We start from the raw sequence: 21,504 nt of genomic DNA on the forward strand, positions 1-21,504 counted from the left end.
CTGGTTTATTCTCAGCCATTCAACGGGGTGGGGGGGGCTGTTATCACCCCATTTTAGAGATAGGGAAACTGAGGCACAGAGACATCAAGCAATTCACCCACGTCCTACAGGCCTGGTTCCCTAAACATACCCCACCCCTCTCCCCCGCAGGGCCACACAATGCCATCAAGTGCTCTGCACAGAGTAAAACCTGTGGATATGTGTGCACTGGGCCACAAGGTAAAATGCATTTCTTACTGAGTTTTGCTCTCAAAAACGAAAGTCTGAGTGGGCCGGCCCCGTGGCTTAGCGATTAAGTGCGCGTGCTCCGCTACTGGCGGCCCAGGTTCGGATCCCGGGCGCACACGGACGCACCGCTTCTCCGGCCATGCTGAGGCCGTGTCCCACATACAGCAACTAGAAGGATGTACAGCTATGACATACAACTATTTACTGGGGCTTTGGGGGGAAAATAAATAAATAAATCTTTAAAAAAAAAAAAAAAAAGAAAGTCTGAGAGACCCCGCCCTAGACTCCAGATAAACAGCTCCCCGGTGCTCCCAGCACACCCCTGTGGCTTCTCTGCCCCCACGCTGCCTTGCCTGCTCAGCCCCGCTAACGGGGCTTGAGTCCAGCCTCTCCTCTCTATGAACAGACCTCCCCGCGGGGACCCAACTGCCCCTGGCAACCCGGGACTCCGCAGAGAGGCTTTGGGGTCACCCAGACCTGGGTGAGAATCCTGATCTGCCATTTAGTCGTCACGTCGTCCTCACTTCCCTTCTTTGACCCTCAGTGGCTCTGTCTGTAACGTGGGCATGATCGTGCCCAATGGCCAGCACGCTGGGCAGACGTCAACGAAACGACAGGTGGCAACGCCCAGTGCAGAGCCCTGCCCGCCAGGTGAAGCGGCGCACTCGGCCACTCGCCCCTCCACCGCCCCCCACTCCCATCCCCAGCCCCCCGCAGGGGACCGGGCCAGGCCTGCGCGGCCTCACCTGGAAGATGACGATCCAGGCGTAGCCAATGTTGTCGAAGTTGATGGCGCCCTTGTGGGGGTTGGCGCTGCCTGTGCGGCACACGTTGTAGTAGCGGTTCCAGTTCACGCAGAGCCCGCTGGCGTTGAGGTCCTGGCGCCCTGCCCCGAAGTCGTAGGCGTCGTCCTTGGACAGGCAGCACTCACGGCCCTGCTCCTTGAGCGGGGGGATTTCATGGCAACCCATGATACCATTGTCCCCCGACAGCGAGCAGATGAAGGGCATCTCGTCGTCCTCCTCTGGCTGGTAGTAGGGGGGCAGGGCCACGTCCCCTTGTCTGTCCACAGGTGATGGTGGGCAAAAGGGGAGAAGGACAGGTCAGTGCCGGGAGGAGCAGGAAGTGGAGAGGCCACACAGTATGGCAGAACTGGCCCAACAACTGTCATTGCCTCCAGGCCTTTGTACATGCTGTTCCCCCTGCCTGAGACACCCTTCCCCACCTCTGCCATGGTCACAAAAACTTCCACTGACCCACTGTGGTTACTTCCAGGGTCCCCCCTTCAGGGAACCTTCCCTGAGGGAGCCTCCCCAGGATTAAGCAGGGCCAGTCCTGGGCCCCTGTGGCCAGACTGTGCCCTGCACACACTCTCATTATTGCTGCTGGGGCAAATACACCCAACTCCCCTGGAGGCTGGAGCTCTTTTAGGAGAAGGACGGGGTCTCAGCATCCCTGGTCCCTGCACGCTGTTTGGTCAGTGCAGAGCAGGTGCTCAATAAACAAATGCTGAATTTTACTGACCCAGCAGATGAGGGTAAGCTCCTCTGCCTGCCCCACCCCTTCCCATCTATGTGACCTTGGGCTGGTCACTTGCCCTCTCTGGACCTTGATTTCCTCATCTGTAAAACAGAGATGACAATCCCTGCCCTGCCCGCCCTGTAGGGTTAATCTATGATTCACTGCAATCCCAATCAAAATTTCAATATGTTTCTGTCTATGGAACCTGGCCAGATGGTTCTAGCATTTATCTGGATGAGAAAACAGTCAAGACAATTTTTTAAAAGAAGACAGATGAGTGGAGCCCAGCCCTACAAGAGAGCAAACTACTCTACAACTACGATTATTAACACAGTGTGGTACTATAGCAGGAACAGAAAGATTTGTGGAACACCGCAGAGCACAGAAACCAACCCATGTATAAAAGAGAACTTAGCATGTTCTAGAGATGCCTTTCAGATCCATGGAGAACAGAAGGACCAGACAATAAATGGTGTTGGGACAATTGCTAACCATTTGGAAAAGAATAAAGATAGATCCCTACCTCACACCATATACAAAAATAAACTTGAAGACTTGGTATCCAAAGGAAAAAAATGTAAATTTCTCATTATTAATTGTTTACATTGATTGTGCATTGAAAATAATAATATTTTGGATATGTTAGGTTAAGTAAAATATAAAGTTAAAAATAAACTTCTGGTGGATTAAAAAGCATAAATGCAACAAATACAACCACAAAAATATTAAAAGAAAATATGGAATATTTTTGTTAACTCAGGATAGGTAAGGCCTTCCTGGATAAGACACACAAATTCCAAATTCTACACAGGAAAAGGTCGACAAGATTGACTATGTACAAATGTAAAATTTCTATGAGACAGAAGATAGAACACAAAGTAAAAAGACAAGCAACAAATTGGGATAAAGCAGAGGTAGGCAAACTTTTTTTGTAAAGGGTCAGATAGAAAATATTTTTTTGCAGACCACATGGTCTCTGTGCCAGTTACTCAACTGCACCACTGTAACTTGAAAACAGTCATAGGAATTAGGTCAACAAGTGGACATGGTTGTGTTCCCATAAAACTTTATTTACAAAGGGGTCATCCCAGTGGCATAGTGATTAAGTTTGCATGCTCCACTTCAGCTGCCCAGGGTTTGCGGGTTCAGATCCTGGGCATGTACCTACACACCACACATCAAGCCATGCTGTGGTGGCGTCCCACATACAAAATAGAGGAAGACAGGCATGAATGTTAGCTCAGGGCTAATCTTCCTCAAGCAAAACGAGGAAGATTGGCAACAGATGGTAGCTCAGGGCCAATCTTCCTCACCAAAAAAAAAAAAAAATTTTATTTACAAAAACAGGCCAGAGTTTGCCATCCCCAGGATAAAGTGTTTGCAAAATATAAGGCAGATAAAAGATAACTATCTAAATCATATTAAAACCTCCTATAACTCAATAAGGAAAAGAACCCACTAGGAAAAAAAGGACAAAAGATAAGAACAGAAAATTCACAGAAGAACTTAAAATGGCCAATATATAGAAAGAGATGCTCACCTCACTAGTAACAGGAAAATGCAAACAAAAATAACAATGAGATCATTTCACATCCATCCAAACGGCAAACACTTCAGGGTTGATATTACTGAATGTGGAAAAAGGTGTGCAAACAGACACGCTCATACACTGTTGCTGGGAGTGTAAATTGGTACAACATTTTTAGAGGGCAATTTGGCAACACCCATCAACAATTACCATGAACACATCCAACCCAAAAACATCCGGTCCCCTGACATGGAGGCACCACTGCAATTCACCGGGGAAAGATGGACTTCTCAGTAGATGGGGCTGGGACAACTGAGCATCCATATAAAAGGTGAATCTTGACCCCAACCACACACCACCCACAAAATCATGTGAGATGGAATATAGACGTACATGTGAAAGACAAAACAAAAAAACTCCTAAAAGAAAACATTGGAGAATATTTTCATGACCTTGGGTTAGGAAAAGATTTCTTAAACTGGGGGGGCCGGCCCCGTGGCGCAAACGGTTAAGTGTGTGCGCTCTGCTGCGGCGGCCCGGGGTTCATCGGTTCGGATCCCGGGCGCGCACCAACGCACTGCTTGGCAAGCCATGCTGTGGCAGCGTCCCATATAAAGTAGAGGAAGATGGGCACGGGTGTTAGCCCAGGGCCAGTCTTCCTCAGCAAAAAGAGGAGGATTGGCAGATGTTAGCTCAGGGCCGATCTTCCTCACAAAAAAAAAAAAAAAGATTTCTTAAACTGGACAAAAAAAGCCATACTGAAAAAATGCTTGCTAATCTGGACTTCATTACAATTAAGAGTTTCTGTTCCTCAAATGACACCATTAAGAGAGCGAAAATGGAAAACTCAGACTGGAATAAAACATCTGCTAAATATATCTACCCACCAAAGGACTCAAGTCCAGAATATAAAGAACTACTATAAACTGATAAGAAAAACAAGACAATCCCATTTAAAAAGCGTAAAAGACCATGACAGACCCTTCACAAGAGGACCTATGAATGGCTGATAAGCACATGAAAAGATGCTTATCATCACTAGTCACTGGGGAAATACAAATCAAAACCACAGTGAGATACCACAGCACTCTTACTAGGATAGTTAAAATTGAAAGGACTGACACCACCAAATATTGCTCAGGACGTGGGGCCGCTGGAACTCGCAGACTTCACTAGCGGACATTTCACGCACCCATTTTGGAAAACAGTTTGGCAAAATCTACTAAAGCTAAACATAGTTACACCTTCAACCCAACAATTTCACTCCTGGATACCTACCCAGAAGAAGAGATGGTTCTATCCACCCAAAGGTCTGTACAAGAATATTCATGAGTCATACGAGCCAAAAAACCAGAAACAAGTCAAATCAACAGTAGAATGGAAAAACCAGTAAAGGGTATTTGCTTAATGGAATACTCACAGCGATGAAAAGAAGGAACTACGGACACAGCTCAAGAAGCAGACACAAAAGGTAACATCCTATACGATTCCATTTAAAGAAACCTCAAAAACAGGCAAAATAAATCTATGGTGACAGAGGTCAGAAGTGGCTACTTTGGGGTGACAGGGATGGTATCTGGGAAGGGGCAGGAGGGAGCCTTCCTGGGACTGTAAGTTTCTCTGGGTAGACTTACGCTGGTGCATACCCAGGTCAAACTTTGTTAAGCTGTGCACTTAATAGTTGTGTCCGCTACTAAATATAATTTATATCTTCAAAAAAAGTACATATGGGGGGGCCGGCCTGGTGGCGCAAGCAGTTAAGTGCGCGCGCTCTGCTGCGGTGGCCCGGGGTTCACTGGTTCGGATCCCAGGCGCGCACCGACACACTGCTTGTCAAGCCATGCTGTGGTGGCGTCCCATGTAAAGTGGAGGAAGATGGGCACAGATGTTAGCTCAGGGCCAGTCTTCCTCAGAAAAAAGAGGAGGATTGCCATCAGATGTTAGCTCAGGGCTGGTCTTCCTCACAAAAAAAAAAAAAAAAGTACATACGGGGCCGTCCTGGTGGTTAATTTCCCCTGCTCTGCTTCGGCGGCCTGGGGCTCACAGGTTCGGATCCCTGGCACGGGTCGACGCACCACTTATCAAGCCATGCTGTGGCAGCGTCACATATAAAGTAGAAGAAGATGGGCACGGGTGTTAGCCCAGGGCCAGTCTTCTCAGCAAAAAGAGGAGGATTGGCAATGGATGTTAGCTCAGGGCTGATCTTCCTTGAAAAAAAAAAAGTACATACACTTTGAGTAGCAATTATTGTCAAGCCATTGATCACACGTGCATACAAAGATCAGACACATACACAACGCACCCTGCAGCCTTGTATGTAGGAGCAAAAACTTGGAAAGCACGCAAGGCCCATCAACAGAGGCTGGCTAGATGAACTGTGGTTTGTCCACGGAAGAAGAAACACTGGTGTGAAAACACGCTCAAGACACATTGCCAAAGCAATCCACAGTGTTAAAACCTGTCTGGGGTATAAACGGTCGTGTGTGTGCATGTTAATGCCTAGACAGAATCTGGAGGAAGGGACCAGACGCTTTGCAGAGGACACCAGACTGGGGCTCAGATGCCAGTCCCTGCCACTTCCTAGCTGGGCAACACTGTCCCAAGTCTGCACTCATCAGGAACCCTCAAACCTATCATTTGGGGTCTCCCGGGGGGCTTATGAGCCCAGAGGGATGCGTGGAGCACACTCACTGGAGGCTCTGGAGTCAGGGAACCCGGGTTCAAATTCCAGCTCTGACTTGGCCGAGCTCGCCCTGGAGCAAGACTCTCCTCTCTTAGCCTCAGCTTCCTGGTATCTGCCCAGGATCAAACGTTAAGCGTTACCTCCACCGCCCCATCATGCAGGAGCGCTTCATCACTGCCAACCAAGTAAATACACCAGTCTAGAGACACCCCACGACCAGTACATAAACTCACAAGTGAGGTGATTGCACACAGAGATAGCGCCGCGAAGAAAATCAAGCAGGATAATGCAACAGGGTGTCTGGAGGAGGGGGTAGTGAGGGAAGGCCTCCAGGAGGAGGTGACGTTGGGGCTGAGCTGGGACAAGGAGAAGGGGGCAGCCACGGAATGACCTAAGGAAAGATCCATGTGGGACAGAGGGGCCTGGATGTGTCCTGAACCCCCAAAGCCGAGAGCTCATACCTGCACGTCTCCATCTTGAAGGCCAGACCAGGAGAAGCAGGTGTCCCTTCTCTTGCCGTCCCAGGCCCTGCCACAGGGACCCCCTCTTCCAAACGATTGACACAAGTGCAGCCCCCTCCCCCCACAGGGTCCTTACCCACAGGGTGCCCCTTCTCTGGTCTACACAGGTACCCCCTGTTCCCCCACAGCGATGGGCAGGTGAGCCAGTCCCTTCCCCAACCTTCACCCGACTCTCTGGTTTAGCATCCTCTCCACAACGGACAGTTAGGCCTCAGGGAGGAAGCTCAGCCCACCCCTGCACAGTGTCCCCATGCCTCCTGCCGTCGTCCTCGGTCCATGAAAGTCACTCAGTGGAGGCATCTGTGAGCAACTCCCAGCCTGGGTGCTCCTCAGGCACAGGAACTCCATCTTCCGCTGTGTCCCCAGCCCTGAGCCCAGGCTTCGCAAGAGCGGCCACTTGGGTGCGTTTGTCGAGTGAGAGGATGAAGGAAATGCTTTCCCGTGTCTGTGTCCCCGGGCCTGGCACACAGCAGCAGTGCACTGATGCACATTAAAATGGAAGCATACTTGTCCAAACACGTGTGTATGTATGCACACTCAGAGATGCTGCCTGTCCCTCACCGCTAAGATGCTACAGATGTCAAATTTCTCAGACAACTCAACCCAACGCCTCCAAGAGCCCAAGCTTGATTTCTGCTTAAACAGCTTGTGACACTCATCTCTGAGGAGTAGCCTGGCCCCCTGCCTTTAGACATAAGTGGGCCGAACGCGAGTTGACCTGTCCTTGATGACTCAGTCACTAACAGGAATGTCTGTGCTGCAATTAGAGAGCCAGGCCTGTCTGTTTTTGAGGTTTTCTGTCTTCTTTTTCCCTGTTGGCATCACTTCTGCTTGGGTTTTAAGTGCTCTTTCCCCTCCCATCTGACCTCCTTCTAGTTTGCTGCTTCCACCCTGTTGCCCCCGATTCACAATTACCAAGTAAGTTAAAACTTTGTGTTAAGTAAGAGTCACTAGGAGCTGAATTAGCTTCTAAGGGCCTATGTTAGACTGATACCAATTTTGAGGACTCAGAGGCCTTTTGTGCTCATTTTAGTGTCCAGTCATTCACGGTAGACCCCCCGCCAACTCGCCTGGGCACATCCCTTGATCTCTCTGCACCACTGGGAACAAGGAGTGGGACCAGGTGCTCCATGGGGAGACCTGCCCGGCCCTAAAATATTCAGCACCACTACTGCCCCAGGGAACGCTGGCTGGGAGCCGCCTGGGTGGCGAGGCTGCACTCACATGGTGAAGTTCTCCTCCAGGAAGCAGCGGTTGCGCAGTAAGCCCGCCCAGAGCTGCACACCAATGATGCCGAAGATGAAGAACACAAAGAAGCAGAGCAGGAGGACGTTCCCCAGCATGGGCAGCGTGTCCAGCAGCAGGTTCACCAGGATCCGCATACCTGGGAGTGGGGAAGGGTGCAGGGATGCTCAGACGGGGAGCAGAGGTCCCAGAGAGGAGAGAGGGAGAGCAGGGTTAGAAAAATGGGGGGGTGGGAAGACAGCTGGGGACACACGAGCACACACCAGCCTGCTCAGTGGCCACCAGACAGACCTTCTCCTTGACATCTGCCCCTCCACCCAGAGGCCATGGAAATGGCTCTGGGCCCCAATGCACTTCTGCTAGATTGTGGATGAATAAGCAGGCCTTTACGGAGCACTGTTTATGTGCCAAGCACTCTTCTGCATAATGCACCAATATGATCTCCTTCAGTCTTCCTGACGACTCTGTGAGGCTGGCAATATTATCCCTATTTTATAGAGCAGGCAACTGGAGGTTCAGAGAACTGAAGCTACTTGCCCAAGGTCACATAGCTAGCAAGCGGCAGGGTCTGGATTTAAACCAGGTGTCCTGACACCAAGTCTAGCACCCTTTCCACAACCCCCAAGTACTCAGAGGTCTGAGACCAAGGCTCACGATGCCCAGCACCCCCTCAATGGGCACAGTAGGTGCCTAATGAATGTATCCTGAATGCCCTTCATTTCCGGGGCAATCACTGGTCCCTTGAGCATGCCAGGACACACCAGCACCAGCAAGAACCACCCTGCTGACCCACCCCACAGCATGATGGGACCAGGCAGAGATCTCAGAGCCACCTACAGAAAAGTCATGGCCAGCGAGGGACTCAGATCTGGCCTGATGTCAGGAGACGAGGCCTTTTCCCTTCCTGAGAAATAGCTGCACTGAACCAGCCAAGCCAGAGGCGAGAAGAGGAGAAAATAGGAAAATGGGATGGAAACAGGAGTCCCCAAGGAGGGCGATGGGGGACCTGAGGGGCCTCAGGCAGGCATGGGAAGGGGAGCAGAAAGAGTTAGTCACATCTTGGAGGGGGCTGCCATTCTGAAAGCCAGCAGTAAGGAGAGAGAGCCTGTGATTTAGAGAGACCCGGGTTTAAATCCCGCCCTGCTGGCCTGTAGGACCTTGAGCCAGTCCCTTCCCCTCTTGGAGGATGAAGACCCTCGGCAAAGGGGCCCAAGAAGACAGGAGCCACCCTGCAATGGTTCCCCGGCTCAAGGGCCACACCTAACTTTGAGCAAACCCTGGGGCTCCCACCCCACAGGGAAAATGGAGAATGGGCTCAGGTTCCGGCCTCACCCCACACACTTACCATCCTTACATCTGTCTCCCCATCCTTCCCCTCTGCCCATCCTGCCCTGGGCTGGCCATCAACCCCCTCTCTCTCTCCACCGGCTCAGTCTCCCACCCCCTGCCCCACCTGTGAAACTGACCTGCTCTCCCAAGTCTGGGAGATGTCATCCACCGTTACGGCTTCAGTAACTGTCTGTACGTCACCCACTCCCTCCTGACTCCACCCATGAAGATCCCGCTGCCCCGGTAACTGGAGAATCCACAGGAGTGCAAGCCCCAGGCAGATGGGTCACCTCTGTGGCTTTGCCCAGACACCCTTCCCAGTCTTAGGAACAGTGCCCTCCCCACTCCAGTCCCTTGGTTTGGGTGGGCTGACATGGCGATCACATGACCAAGGCCTGACCAATCAGCACATTCTGTTCCCCTAGCCCCAGTGATTGGTCCAGGATGGGCATGTGACCCCAGCCAGGACCAATGAGATTCAGCCCTGAGACTTGTGCTGGAACTATGGGAAGAAATGCTCTCTTTCTGCAGAGGTTGCCAGCTGCGAGGAGTAAGTCCAGACCCGCTGGGGCCATCTTGCCTGGAGAGGGCAGCAGCTGCCTGAGGTTGAAGCCAGCCCAGGGCAGAGGCGGGGATTCCTCACAATAGCACCCGCTCTAGAACACAAATCATGGCATGCCACCACTGTGTGCAAAAATCTCTGGGGTTCCATCACCTACAGAAGCTGGGGTTTGTGGACCCCTGGCAGGGAGGGAGGTCCCTGGAAGGACCACAGGAGGTCCACGAACCTTATGAAATCGTTGCAAAATAGGCAGGTATGATGCCATGAATTTTTGTGGGGAGAAGGTCCACGCAAGTGTCTGTGGCCCCAGAGGGTCAAGAGGTGGTGGGTCACCCCTTGAGTGCACGCCCCCCAAGATCCTGTGAGGTCCGACCCTGCCTGCCTCTCTAGCTTCATCCATACCTCTCTCTCTGTCTCTCTCTCCCTCTCTCACCAATTTGCACCCTGTGCCTAGCAACACCAGATTATTTGAAGTTCTCTAAACATACCATGGGGTTTCACACCTCCATGCTTTTACTCATGCTGTTCTCTCTTTCTGGAACACCCTTCCATCTCTCTTGTGCCTGGCAAACCCTTATTCAGACACCACGGTCCAGTTGAAGCTCTATTTTCTCTCTGAGAAGCCTTCCCATATCCTTTCTCACTCCATCCTAGGTAGAGTTCATCCCTCTCTCTTCTGCTCTGGGCAATCTCAGCACCTCTGACCTAGCCTAGGCTGCCACGTACAGCTGTGCAGGTTGCATACTGCATAACCTTGGAGGCCCCATTCACATCAACATCTAGTCTTCTTCTAGCCCTAGTGTATACTTCTCTCTTTACCCTCCTGTCACATCCATTGGGCTCCTGGGGGCAGGGCCTGGTCTGAGTCAGCGTTCCCAGAACCCAGCAGGTCCTGGCCCAGAACAGAGGCTCAGCCAACATTTGTTGAATAACTGCTCATGAATGCCTGATGTGATAAGTCATGGAGAGAGAGTGGAGATTGGAGAGGGGAGGATGGAAGGATGGTGACAAGGAGAACAGTTGCCCTGTCCAGATTTTTATTTATTCTAGGGGTGATGCTGAGGTGGTTATTAACAAGGGTAATTATTCGGGATTTGCATCACGAGCTCTGTGTGGAGTGATTTCCATTCAATAATTAATGCCCACCCCATCCTCCCGCCCCACAGAACTAGGTCAGCCTCCTCTCAGGAAAGGCAGTGGGGCTCCTTGCAGGCTGCTGCCTCCATTTAAGAGCAAGAGGCAAGGGGGAGTGAGGGCTCAATGCACCACCTCCCACACCCGCTCCCCAACAGGGTAGCCAAGGGGTGTGCGGAGGAGGGAAGCACGAAGATAGAACAAGCACCCTTTAAGTCATCCAAATGTTCAGTAAGTCAGTTGCAGACCTTTCTGATGCCCCATCACTCATTCATTCATCAAACACTTATAAATACTTTTGTATGCCAGGCACAGTCCTGGGCACGTGGGAAATCCAAAGATGAACAAGCCCCATTTTTTACCCCTTCGGAGCTTGCAGTCTAGCAGAGGGGGACAGGGGACCACGGTGTTGGGAAAAAGGACCATGCTAGGGGTGTGGGGGCAGCTCCAGGCATGTCACTGGAGGGGCTGACTTGAGTTGGGCCCTGCAGGATGACAGGAACTTGTGGCAAAGGCACAGAGATGGGACCATGCAGAGAGCACATCGAGGCCATGCTGGGGGAGTCTAAGGAGTGTGTGGCTCTGTGTCAGGTGACTGGTCAGGGAGGGTCAGCCCTTGATGGGCTCTGGGCAATCCTGGAGGCCGGGACAGAGGCAGGAGGCAAGCGCAGAGGGCCAGGCAGCGGCTGTGAGACGGTGCTGGATCAGAAAGTTCTCGATGACGGTGGCTCTGCACAATTCCAGCCCGGCTGCTCCATGGCTGCCCCCCGGGCCCAGCCTTTGTTGCTCAATTAATTACATTTCCCTTGTTCTCCAGGATATTGAAATTCTGAAAGGCTCCTGAAAACCTGCCCGCTGGCCTCCCTGAATGGGAGCCCGGCCCCTCTTCCCCTCCCGCCTCCCTCTGCCCAGCTGGGCAGGCTCACTTCACGGCCCTCCCTGGGGCCCAGGGAGTCCCAACGCCCCAGAGCCGAGGCATAATGAGCTAATTAGGGACTCAGAACAAGTTCGTAGCTCCCGTGCCCGGGGAAAGGGGCCACAGGGTCAGGGAGCCAGGGAGGACCTAGCGAGACCCCCGCTAATCCTCCTTTTATGCCCACAGTCAAGTAATTAGCCAAGGCTAGTCAGAAGCTTCCACTCTGCCCTCAGCTCCCCTGGCTCTGGGCACAGGAGAGAGAGAAAGACAGAGAGACACAGAGAGACAAAGAAAGCAACACAGAGAGACAGAGAAAAATGTAGACAGAGAATCTGCATCTCTATGCAGAGAGAGAGAAAGACTGCCTTCGAGACTGTCACCACCTGCCTCAGACCACCCTTGCTACTCATCTCCCTCCACACCTTCCCCCAAGCAAACTCTCTTCTTCTAGGCAGTCTTCTCTGATTCTCACGCCCAGTTAGATGTGAAGCCCTTCTGCCTCTGGTCCCCCATGGCTCTCCATCACCCTCTCACAGGATGAGCTTGCCTGGTTCTGCTCTCTTGGTGTGACTTTCCTGGCCTTCAGCCTGGGATGGGGCCAGGGGGACCTTGACAGGAACAGGCCGCAGGTGACCCATGAGTGTGGCTGAGAGCCCTGCTTCCCCAGCCGAGAAGGGAGAGGACCCCGGAGTCCCCAGGATGCCAATGCAGCCTGCCTACCCAGGCAATCACTCAGAACACCAACCCACAACAGGGTATCCGGGTCCCAGTCCCGGCTGGGCAGCCTGGAGGCAGAGCTTGCCCTCTCTGGGCCCCAGTGGCCTCGTCCACAGAAGAGGACAATGGTTCCTGACCAGCCAGCCTCTCAGGAAGACCATGGAGCCAGGACACTGCAGAGGAGGGAGCCCCCGAAGTCAGAAGCCACTAGCAGCCCATCCATCCCAACAGGGAAAATGCAAATCCCTATCTCCCCCACATCCCGCACTCACACGCACCCACAATCTGGCCCCAGCCCATCTCCCCAGCCTCACCTCCCTCTGTTCACCATGCACGCCTGAACCTGCTGCTCCGGCCACACTGGCAGATGCCCCCAGCATCCCCTCTCCCCACCTTTGCACACTCTGCCCCCCACCCACAGCGCCCTCCCCGACCCTGTGCCATAAAGCTTCCTGTTCCTGGTCCTGTGCTGCTGGGGCAATGCCGGGTCCACTTCCCACGGCAGGCGGGGGTCCAGGCTGCTGTGACCCAGCCAGACCCACCCACTTCCAGTTCCTGGAAAGCCCAGGGTCTGGGTGACCGTCCAGCCCTGGCACACGCTCAGAAGGCCATCTCTCCTCTTTTTTAGCCCTCAGCTGAGTGGTCACCTCTCCTGGCCCCCAGGCTGGGCTGGTGCCCCTGCAGTGAGCTGCCACAGCTCGTCCTCCCTCCGTCACAGCACTCATTACCCAGCTGGCCTTCATCAGTTCATGGCTCTGCCCCCCGGGAACCGGGATCGTCCCGAGCACAAGGCCCATGCGGGGTGCCCTGCATCCTCCAATCCAGCCCAGGGCCTGGCCCAGAGCGGCCCCTCCGAGGACGGCAGCTTGAACAAATGAAGGAGTGATGGATGGGGGGATGGATCCACTCGACAAATATTTACTGCGGGCCCACTATGTGCCGGGCCCCATTCTAGGCTCTAGGGATACATCAGCTGAAAAAAAAGTGGACGCTCTAGGTCGGGGTAGGGAGAGACAGACAGAAACAGCAAATGAAATAAATACGTACATTTCCCAGCTTGTTGGGTAAGTATCAGGAAAAAGAGGAATGGAGGAGGGGTGGGGAGCACCAGGCTGGGCCGGGGGCAGGTGGGTGTAAAATGGGGGCCGGGAAAGGCTCCCTGGCAAGAAGAGACTCGAGGCGGTGAGGGAGCCAGCTGTGCGCACATCCGGGGAGGAGCTCCCCAGGCAGAGGGAACAGCCAGGGCAGGGCTGAGTGGGAGCGAGCCGGCAGAGTAAGGAACAGCTGGGAGGCCAGTGTGGCTGGAGGGAAGCGAGTGAGGGGTGCAGGCAGGGTGAGGACTCGGGCTTCTACTCCACCCGGTGCTCCGGGTGGAAGAGGGGTGTGGTCTGAGGAAGGTTCGAAAGGATCGCCCCGGGTCTGGGGGGCGAAAATGGACTGTGGTGGGCCAGGGTGGAAGAGGGGACCCTTAGGAGATACAGCCTGTGGGGTGGTGTACAAACGCCCATGTGTGACGCCGGCACGTGCACACACATCTCTGGAATGTGGAGCTGGGCTCCATGGCCAGGGGCGACAGTGGCCACACGGTGGCTGCCTTCCCCTGGGACAGAAATGGGGAGCCCTGAGGGTGGGACCCAGGAGACATGTGGCCCCTGCCTGTGCCCTCCCTGCTGAGGTTGCCCAGGCAGATGCGGGGCATCCTCTGTGACTCTCCAGGGCGGGTCTGGGCCTTCAGTCCATCTGCTCCTCTCCGTCCCCCCTGTCCCGGCCATCGCTCACTTGCCATCATGATATTGCACATCTGGCTGGGTCCAGATGATGACAGCAGTGGAGGCAGGGATGTGGCTGAATGCTGGAGATATTTTGAAGGCCGAGCCCGGGGACAGGATGTGGGGTGTGGAAAGAGGAGAGGAGTTGGAGCCTCTCCAAGGGTTGGGGCCTGAGGCCAGGGGCATGGAGCAGCCATCAGTGGAGATGGGGCTCCGTCTGGACACATGGAGTTTGGGGTGCCTGGCACACACCCATGTGAAGTCGTTTTATAAGAACTCGGGGTCTGGGTTCAGGAGAGAGGGGTGTGGCCTGGCGTACCGTGTGGGTGGCACTGAGGTAGAGACGGTCTCTAGGTGGCATTTAAGTCAGGAGCTGGGAGGAGACAGATGACAGTGGGCAAACTGATGGAGCCACTCAACCTTTTCAACCCTTTCCACAGGGGACCCCCAGACCAGACTGGGATGCTGGAGAGCATCTGGACAGGGGGCCCTTGGCGGCACTAGGCAACCCAGGAGGAGATGGGGGTGCGCTCCCTGATAGGCATCTCCCCTGGAGGTCTGGGGTGCCCTCTGCAGACAGGAGCTGTTAGCCCAGACGGGCAAAGCCACTCTGCCAGGCCAGCTCAAGTAGAAACAGCTGGACTCATGCCAGCCTCTGCCCCGGGCACAGCCCGTGACCAGGAGGAGGGGAGCCAGACTGAGGGCAAGGGGGCCGAGGCTATGACTGGCCACGGGGATCCCCTCTCTCTCTGGTCAGGCCAGGTCAGTGGAGGGCGCTGAGTGCCCAGGAGAGGCCGTCTGCTGCTCCTGACCCTGCCAACGCTGGCTAATCAGGGGCACAGCAGGCACTGGACGGCCAGGCCAGGCAGCATATGGCCGGGCTGCCGAAGACACCACTGCTAGCCCCAGCCCAGCCGGGGAGGGGCCTGTGGGCTGATGAGGGGCCTCGGCGCCCACTCCCGACATAGGAAACAAACCCCAGCCAAGGAGCTGGCACTCCTGCACCCTCCAGCCCAGGAGAGGCCTTGGGTTGCTCCCCAAGGCTGTCGATGCTCAGGCCCCAGGGGGGTGGCCGGGCCCCCATCCCACCAAAGGTCCCTGCACCCCTGTGGCCCAAAGAATCCTACTCATTCTTCAAACGCCCTGTCCCCTCCTCTGCGAAGCCTCCCCAAAGCACACGTAGGCGGCCCATCCCCTCGGCCCTACTGCCTCCATTAGAGCATGTGTCCCCCTTGGCCCACCCCTGGCTCCAAGTGTCTGCCTGCAGAGAAGGGGCTGTGTCTGAATCTTCTCAGTGACCCCACATCTGGCCCAAGGCCTAGCCCAATGGCCTCTCAGTGGATGCTTCTTTGGATGAATGAATGAACAAATGAATGAATGAATGAATGAATATAGAGTAGCCTGCTCCGTCAATCTGGTGTCCCATCCAGGAATCACTCCTTCCTGATTTGCAGAGTAGAACTGGACCCCAGAGTGCTGTCCTCCCTCTACCCCTACCCCCAAGCATTTCTCCATCCACAGTCCTGGCTGCTCTTTCCCGTTCCCAAGTCAGGTTCTCAACAGATGTTCTGGCCAGATGTTCTCCCATCCTACCCCCTCTCTCCCGAAAGGGCAGCAGCCCCAGGGAAATCGAGCCCCTCCGCTCCATCCTCCTCCTCTCTCCCCACCTCCCTCCTCCCTCCCTTCCTTCCTCATGGGGGCTGCCAGGCCTTTTTCTCGAAAGGCAGCTTGGGGGCCCCTTGCCGGTGACAAGGACAGACAGCCCAGGGGTCTAAGGTGTGGCCTGGGGCCACAGCCTCCTGCAGCTGCACCCCAAGCCCCAGGCAAACACACACCCTAAGTGAAAATCCTGAGATTTCATGCAAGCTCTGTTTCAAGGAGAGTCTCCCAGCCCCCTTGCCAACAGGTGTCCCCAAGGTCCTTCCAAGAAGGAATCCTGGGACCTTCCTCGCCCGTCCTCACACGGAAGGCCTGACCACGACCTTGCTGGGTGTGGAGCTGGGCAGAAAGGGTCAGAGCAGGCCTGGGGTGTGAGGGCCGGGTGCCGTGTCTCCTAGACCAGATCATTACAAGATTTCTCATTCCGAAGCCAAGGCCCTGAGCATCTCTGAAACCGAGAGCTGAGATTCTGAGGCTCGATGATTCTAAGACTCTCCAGGACTCGCAGCAAAGCTAATTCCAAAATCCCAAGAGTATGAGAATCCCACGCAATCAATATACAACACCGGCACCTCCACAGGGTGCCTTCCGGGAGCAGGGGTCGTGCGGACGCTTTGCTGCCCCACAGTCTAGCAAAGGAGGGCCAGCACCCTACTTTAGAGATGGGGAAACTGAGGCCCAAGAGGTGGAGCTGCTGGCCAAGACCCCAGGCGCAGAGCCACGTCTAATGTCCTGGAGGCTGATGTCTGTGACCCCAATACTGTGACCCTCCCTCTATGGGAAAGGGGGTGGGGCAGTTCGCTGGCATGTGTTCTGCGCCTGGGGCTGCAGACTAACCCATGTGTGCCATCCCCATGGTGCAGACGAGGGATCGAAGCAAGAGAAGACTCTTTTCCCCAGGTCCTGCAGCTAATTAATGCAGGACCAAGCTTTGAATGCTGGCAGGGCAGCTCAGAGGCCATGCTCTGCACTAACCACTGAACCATCCTGCCTCCTGCCCTGACTGGTCCCCCTCAGGCTGCACAGGGCCCAGCACCAGAGAACTCTGTGCCCTGACAGTGAAGGGCGTTCAGAGGTCTAGAGCATGCTACGCTGGAGGGGTGGGGGATGGGAAGAGAAGGTGCCCCTGGAGCCTTTCTGCTTTGACCCTGGACATGGGCAGGGGTCTTCCCTGCAGGCAGGGTGGGTGGATAAGGTGCCTACACACCAAAAGGAGAGGAAGAAGTCGTGAAAAGGAGCAAAAAGCTCTGGGGTCATGAAAGCACAAGTTCCTAGCTCTGTCCTCGGCCAGCTGTGTGGCCTTGGGCAGGTTCCTCAACCTCTCTGTGCCTCAGTTTCCCCATCTGTAAAGTGAGCATCACCACGGCACCAACATCCTAGGGCTATTAGGAAGATGAGATGACACAGCTCATGTAAAGCACCGTGACAGCTTGTCCTAAGCTCCTGATACATAGCCATTTATCATTCTGAATAAACCCCTAGAAGATGTGGAGAGCCCACCTCCCACCTCCCCCCACACGCAGTCCCCCCCCCCAGGCACACTGTTCCCAGGCCGGCTCCTCCTCTCCACTTCTGCACACGCAGGCTGGTCTACCAGGAACACCCCCACCCCCCACATGCACTTGGTGCGCGTCTCCCAAAACCAGCCTCTGCGCAACGTCCTGACGCACCCACCCTCCCTGCCCTCGGCCTCAGCCCCCCAGCACCTTCCTCACAACAGCAGCGCCTATGGACCGCTGACTGCGCACGCAGCTCCACGCCAAGCTCTCTACACACACGGTGGCATTCCATCCTTACAAAACCACATGGAAACCGGTATGATTAACCCCATCTTATTGCTGGAGAACTGAAGGCTCCTAGAGGAGCGTGGCTGCCCTGGGTCCCACGACGGGCACGTGCAGGCCCTGGGACCAGCACCCGGGCCTGTCGGTGCAGGGGAACCTCCAGTTCCCGGGCCTGCAGCTGGGGCCTGAGAGCGGCCTTCCCACAGCTGTCAGCTTTGCCTCCCGGCCGGCCGTGGTCCTGTCCCGGAAGCACCTTCTCCACCTCTCTGTCCCGCCCCCACCCCAGGCCCAGCCCCGAGGCCCCTGCACGGAGGTGGGTTCTTGCTGAACCAGGGAGTGTGAGCTGGACAGGCGCTGGGGGTGGGCAGCGGCCCAGACCAGGCTCAGCATCCCCAGCAGCTGCCCCTGAGCTCCCCAGGCCTCCCTCCCACCACTCTCCCCAGCCTGGGCCAAGGGATGAGCTCGCCAGGGGCAGGTGTGGGCCGGCAACCCAGGCTTTAGTGGTGACTGCCCTAGTTTCTCACTGGAGGGAAAAAGCACTTTTCCTATTTAAATGGCTTGGCCAATGGGCTTAGGGAGGCATGCAGCAGCTTGAGGGGTGTGTGGGCCCAGGGAGGCCGGGAGTTGGCTGGGGCCAGGAGAGGGCACTTTTAGAGATCATCCAACCCCATCTTGCCGAGGCCCAGAAAGGGATAGTGACTTATGAAAGGTCACACAGAAAGGAACCAGAACCCAGCCTCCTGACTTGCAGTCTGGTGCTTCCTTCCTCCCCACCCTTCCCCTCCATGCTGTCTCCTTCCCTTGATCCACCAGAGGTGGAGTGGCCAGAGACCTGCAGGGGTGGGGTGGAGGGACATATATGATGAGGTTCCGTAAAGAGCACCATGACTCCCAGGTGCCCCATGCATGTGGAAAAAGTTGAGAACCGTGCATCTAATCCAGTCCCTCCTCCTGCTTTGTGCAAGTAGGGAAACTGAGGCCCAGAGACACCAAGGGACTTCCCAGGTTGCACAGCAGCCTCCTAGCAGAGCTGACAACCAGAATTTGCATTCCCTAACAACCGAGTTGAGTCTTTCCAATTGATCACGTTGAGGCTATGCAGCCGTTGCTGGACTTTTTAAACCGTAGGCAGCCACCCCACACCCCCTAGCTCTGCGATTAATAACCCGTAATTTGCCTTTGCCTAGTCCCAGCTCTCTAGCCTGCCATCTAGTGGCCACATTGACAGCTACAGGCTATTGTCGAAAAGAATCAGTCCCAACGCAGAAAACACTCTACAGATAAACAGGAGGACTTGGCATGTTTCAGGGAAACATCTGGAAAAAAAAGGAGGCAACCAAGCAAACCTCTCTAGGAAGCACTTCTACGAGCCTGTGCCCCCTATGCCACTCATTCCCTGGTGACCCCGGGCAGAGGCCGTGGCCCCTGGGAACAAGGCTGCCCCTCCTGTAAATGAGCCGCTGGAGGAGGCATCTGCTCTAACAGGTGAGGCTCCTGTTAATTAAGTTGCTCATGAACAGGAATTTATCTTCTGGTCCCTTTCCAGGGGGGCACTGGGCAGTCTCTAAGTCGGGGGAGGGGTGCATGGGTTAGATTTTGGATCCTGAGGGCTTGAGCCTCCAGCAGCTGCTCCACACGGGGTTCCGAGAGAGCGAGCTTCGTTTGTCAGTGGAGAGGTGGAATCAGGAAACAGACAGTCCCCACTCAGGGCCACCTGGGCCGCCCACCGATGCCTATTAGCAGGAAGGAGGCCCCTGAGGAAAGACCCCAACTTGGCTCTGGGCTCTCTGGGCACCCAGCCTCCAAACTTGGGGCCTCCAGGAGCGCAGGGCCCGTCCTGCCCTTCTCCAGAGAGCCGCGCAGGCGGGCGCTGGGGCTCCAGTGACCCCCGCAGCCAGGAGCCGCCTAATGAGCTCCTCACGCCGAGCAGCGGGAGACGGAGGGAGGGGCCTGGGGAGAGAGACACATGTACACACACCCCACATGTGCATGCACCCTCACATGTGCGCACATACCCTCACGTGTGCATGTACCCCACACGTGCACACACACCCTCACATGTGCATGTACCCCACATGCGTACACACACCCCACATATACACACATGCCCTCACTTGTGCACGTACCCCACATGCGCACACACCCCACATGTACGTACACATGTACACACACATGGTCTCCTGAGGACACAGAGACCCTCAAACCCACAGGTACCCACGCACAGATGGACAGAAACCCACCCACAGAGAGAGACTCATATTCCGTATGTCTGCCCTGCCCCTTCCCTCCTAAACCTTCTCAAACACCCTGTCACATCACTGTTCTCATGCCTGTCAGACCCCGAGACCTGGTGGGGGGTTCAGAGTGCTGGATCAAGTACAGACGCCCGTGTGTGACCCTGGCACGTGCACACGCATCTCTGGAGAGGGGCCCAGGCCTGTGGGCTCCATGGCCAGGGGCGTGACAGTGGACGCGTGGTGGCTGCCTCCTGAGGGCAGCCCCTGCCTTCCCCTCCCTGTGCCCTCCCCTGCTGAGGTTGCCCAGGCAGGCGCCGCTCTTCCTCTGTGGCTCTCCAGGTGGGGACTGAGCCTTCCGTCCATCTGCTCCTCTCCGTCCCACCTGGCCTGGCCATCACTCACCAACTCTACCAGAGCGGTCCTCCGTCCAGCTGGCCCCCCCATCTCCCCACCCGTGCCAGGCGTTTCTAACACACTCCCTTGCCTGGTTAATGCCCACACTCCACTGGGTCTTGGCTCAGACATCACCTTTGACCACCAGCCCCCCACTCTCCCCCTCCCTGCCGCATGGGCCCCACTCCGCCCGGGCACCTCTCTGTCTGAGCACGGACGTCACTGGGGCCCTGGCACAGGACACTGCTCGATACACTTGCCCAGTGGGCCACTTAACACACGTTTATCGAGCGCCTTCTATGTACCAGGCATAGTCCCGGGTGCTGATGAATGAACTCCACCTCGTGGCCAGTCTCCCAGTAAGGGAGGTGGGGCACGGGGAACAAGAACATGCACTGTTGGAGAAGCTGTGCTGGTTAGAAACTTGGGCTCCAGGTTAGTCTCTGCCACTGACCTGCTGTGTGACCTTGGGCTGGTCATGGCCCTCTCTGAGCCTCATTTTCCTCATTTGTTAAATGGGGTAAAGATGGTTTTGAACTAGGTGATCTTTAAGAAGTCTCCTAAGATTGGTGGGGATTGGGAAGGATAGAGAGAAGCTGGCACCTAGGATGTTCCTTCCCTGTCCCCGGGGGAGTCTTCCCGGGGCAGTGGGAGGGACAGAGGTGGTCCAGCTGGACTGCTCCCCCCCACCCACTCGGCTTTGGTTCTCATCACTGCCTGCCTCCAGCCCCCTCCCTCAGGACCTTCCCCGAAGCTCAGGGCCCCCTGAGTTTCCCACCATGTCAAGGTTCATGTGTGGGGAGGTGACGCTGTGTGTGCGACCTGGAGATCCCAGGACCCCCAGCACCCCCTCCGTACCTTGCCCAACCTGAGCCAGCCTGCCCCTCTCGCAATGAGGCAGGAATCAGGCCACCCTCCAGGCTCAGCCACGCTCCTGGTCACCTTGCTCCACAAATGTCCCAGAGCGTGGCCTCCGCTGCCTCACCAGGCCTGCCCGGGCTGACCCACCGGCTCTGCAAGCGCAGAGTCAGGCCGGCCCCAAAGGTCACTCACAGCAGATGGGCTGCAGAGAAGTCAGCTGGATGGGGCAGATGACAGGGCCCCCCAGGGCCCCAAGCCTAGGAATTAAGGGAGTGGAGGCAGCACTGACTGTGGAGGAGGAAGAGGTGCCGAAGACCTGCCCTCTTCTGCAGATGGGGAAACTGAGGTTCAGGCAGGGAAGAGAAGCAAGGGTTCAGATAGTGCCAGGGAAAGAGCTGGGTTAAGACAGACAGAACT

At 55.5% G+C, this 21,504-nt stretch overlaps 1 protein-coding gene across 1 annotated transcript in view; it reads right to left on the minus strand.

Annotated features, from left to right (window-relative positions):
- CACNA1I (calcium voltage-gated channel subunit alpha1 I) overlaps window positions 1–21,504 on the minus strand; it is a 105,172-nt gene that overhangs the window by 45,059 nt on the left and 38,609 nt on the right. Inside the window, exons 5-6 of the mRNA XM_058568321.1 lie at window positions 7,706–7,865; window positions 975–1,290 (exon numbers count right to left, since the gene is read on the minus strand). Of these exons, the coding sequence (XP_058424304.1) occupies window positions 975–1,290; window positions 7,706–7,865 (476 nt within the window). The remainder of the gene's footprint in view (window positions 1–974; window positions 1,291–7,705; window positions 7,866–21,504) is intronic.

Source organism: Diceros bicornis, chromosome 25 (assembly GCF_020826845.1).
Source record: "Diceros bicornis minor isolate mBicDic1 chromosome 25, mDicBic1.mat.cur, whole genome shotgun sequence".
In the NCBI taxonomy this organism is placed as follows: Eukaryota; Metazoa; Chordata; class Mammalia; order Perissodactyla; family Rhinocerotidae; genus Diceros; species Diceros bicornis.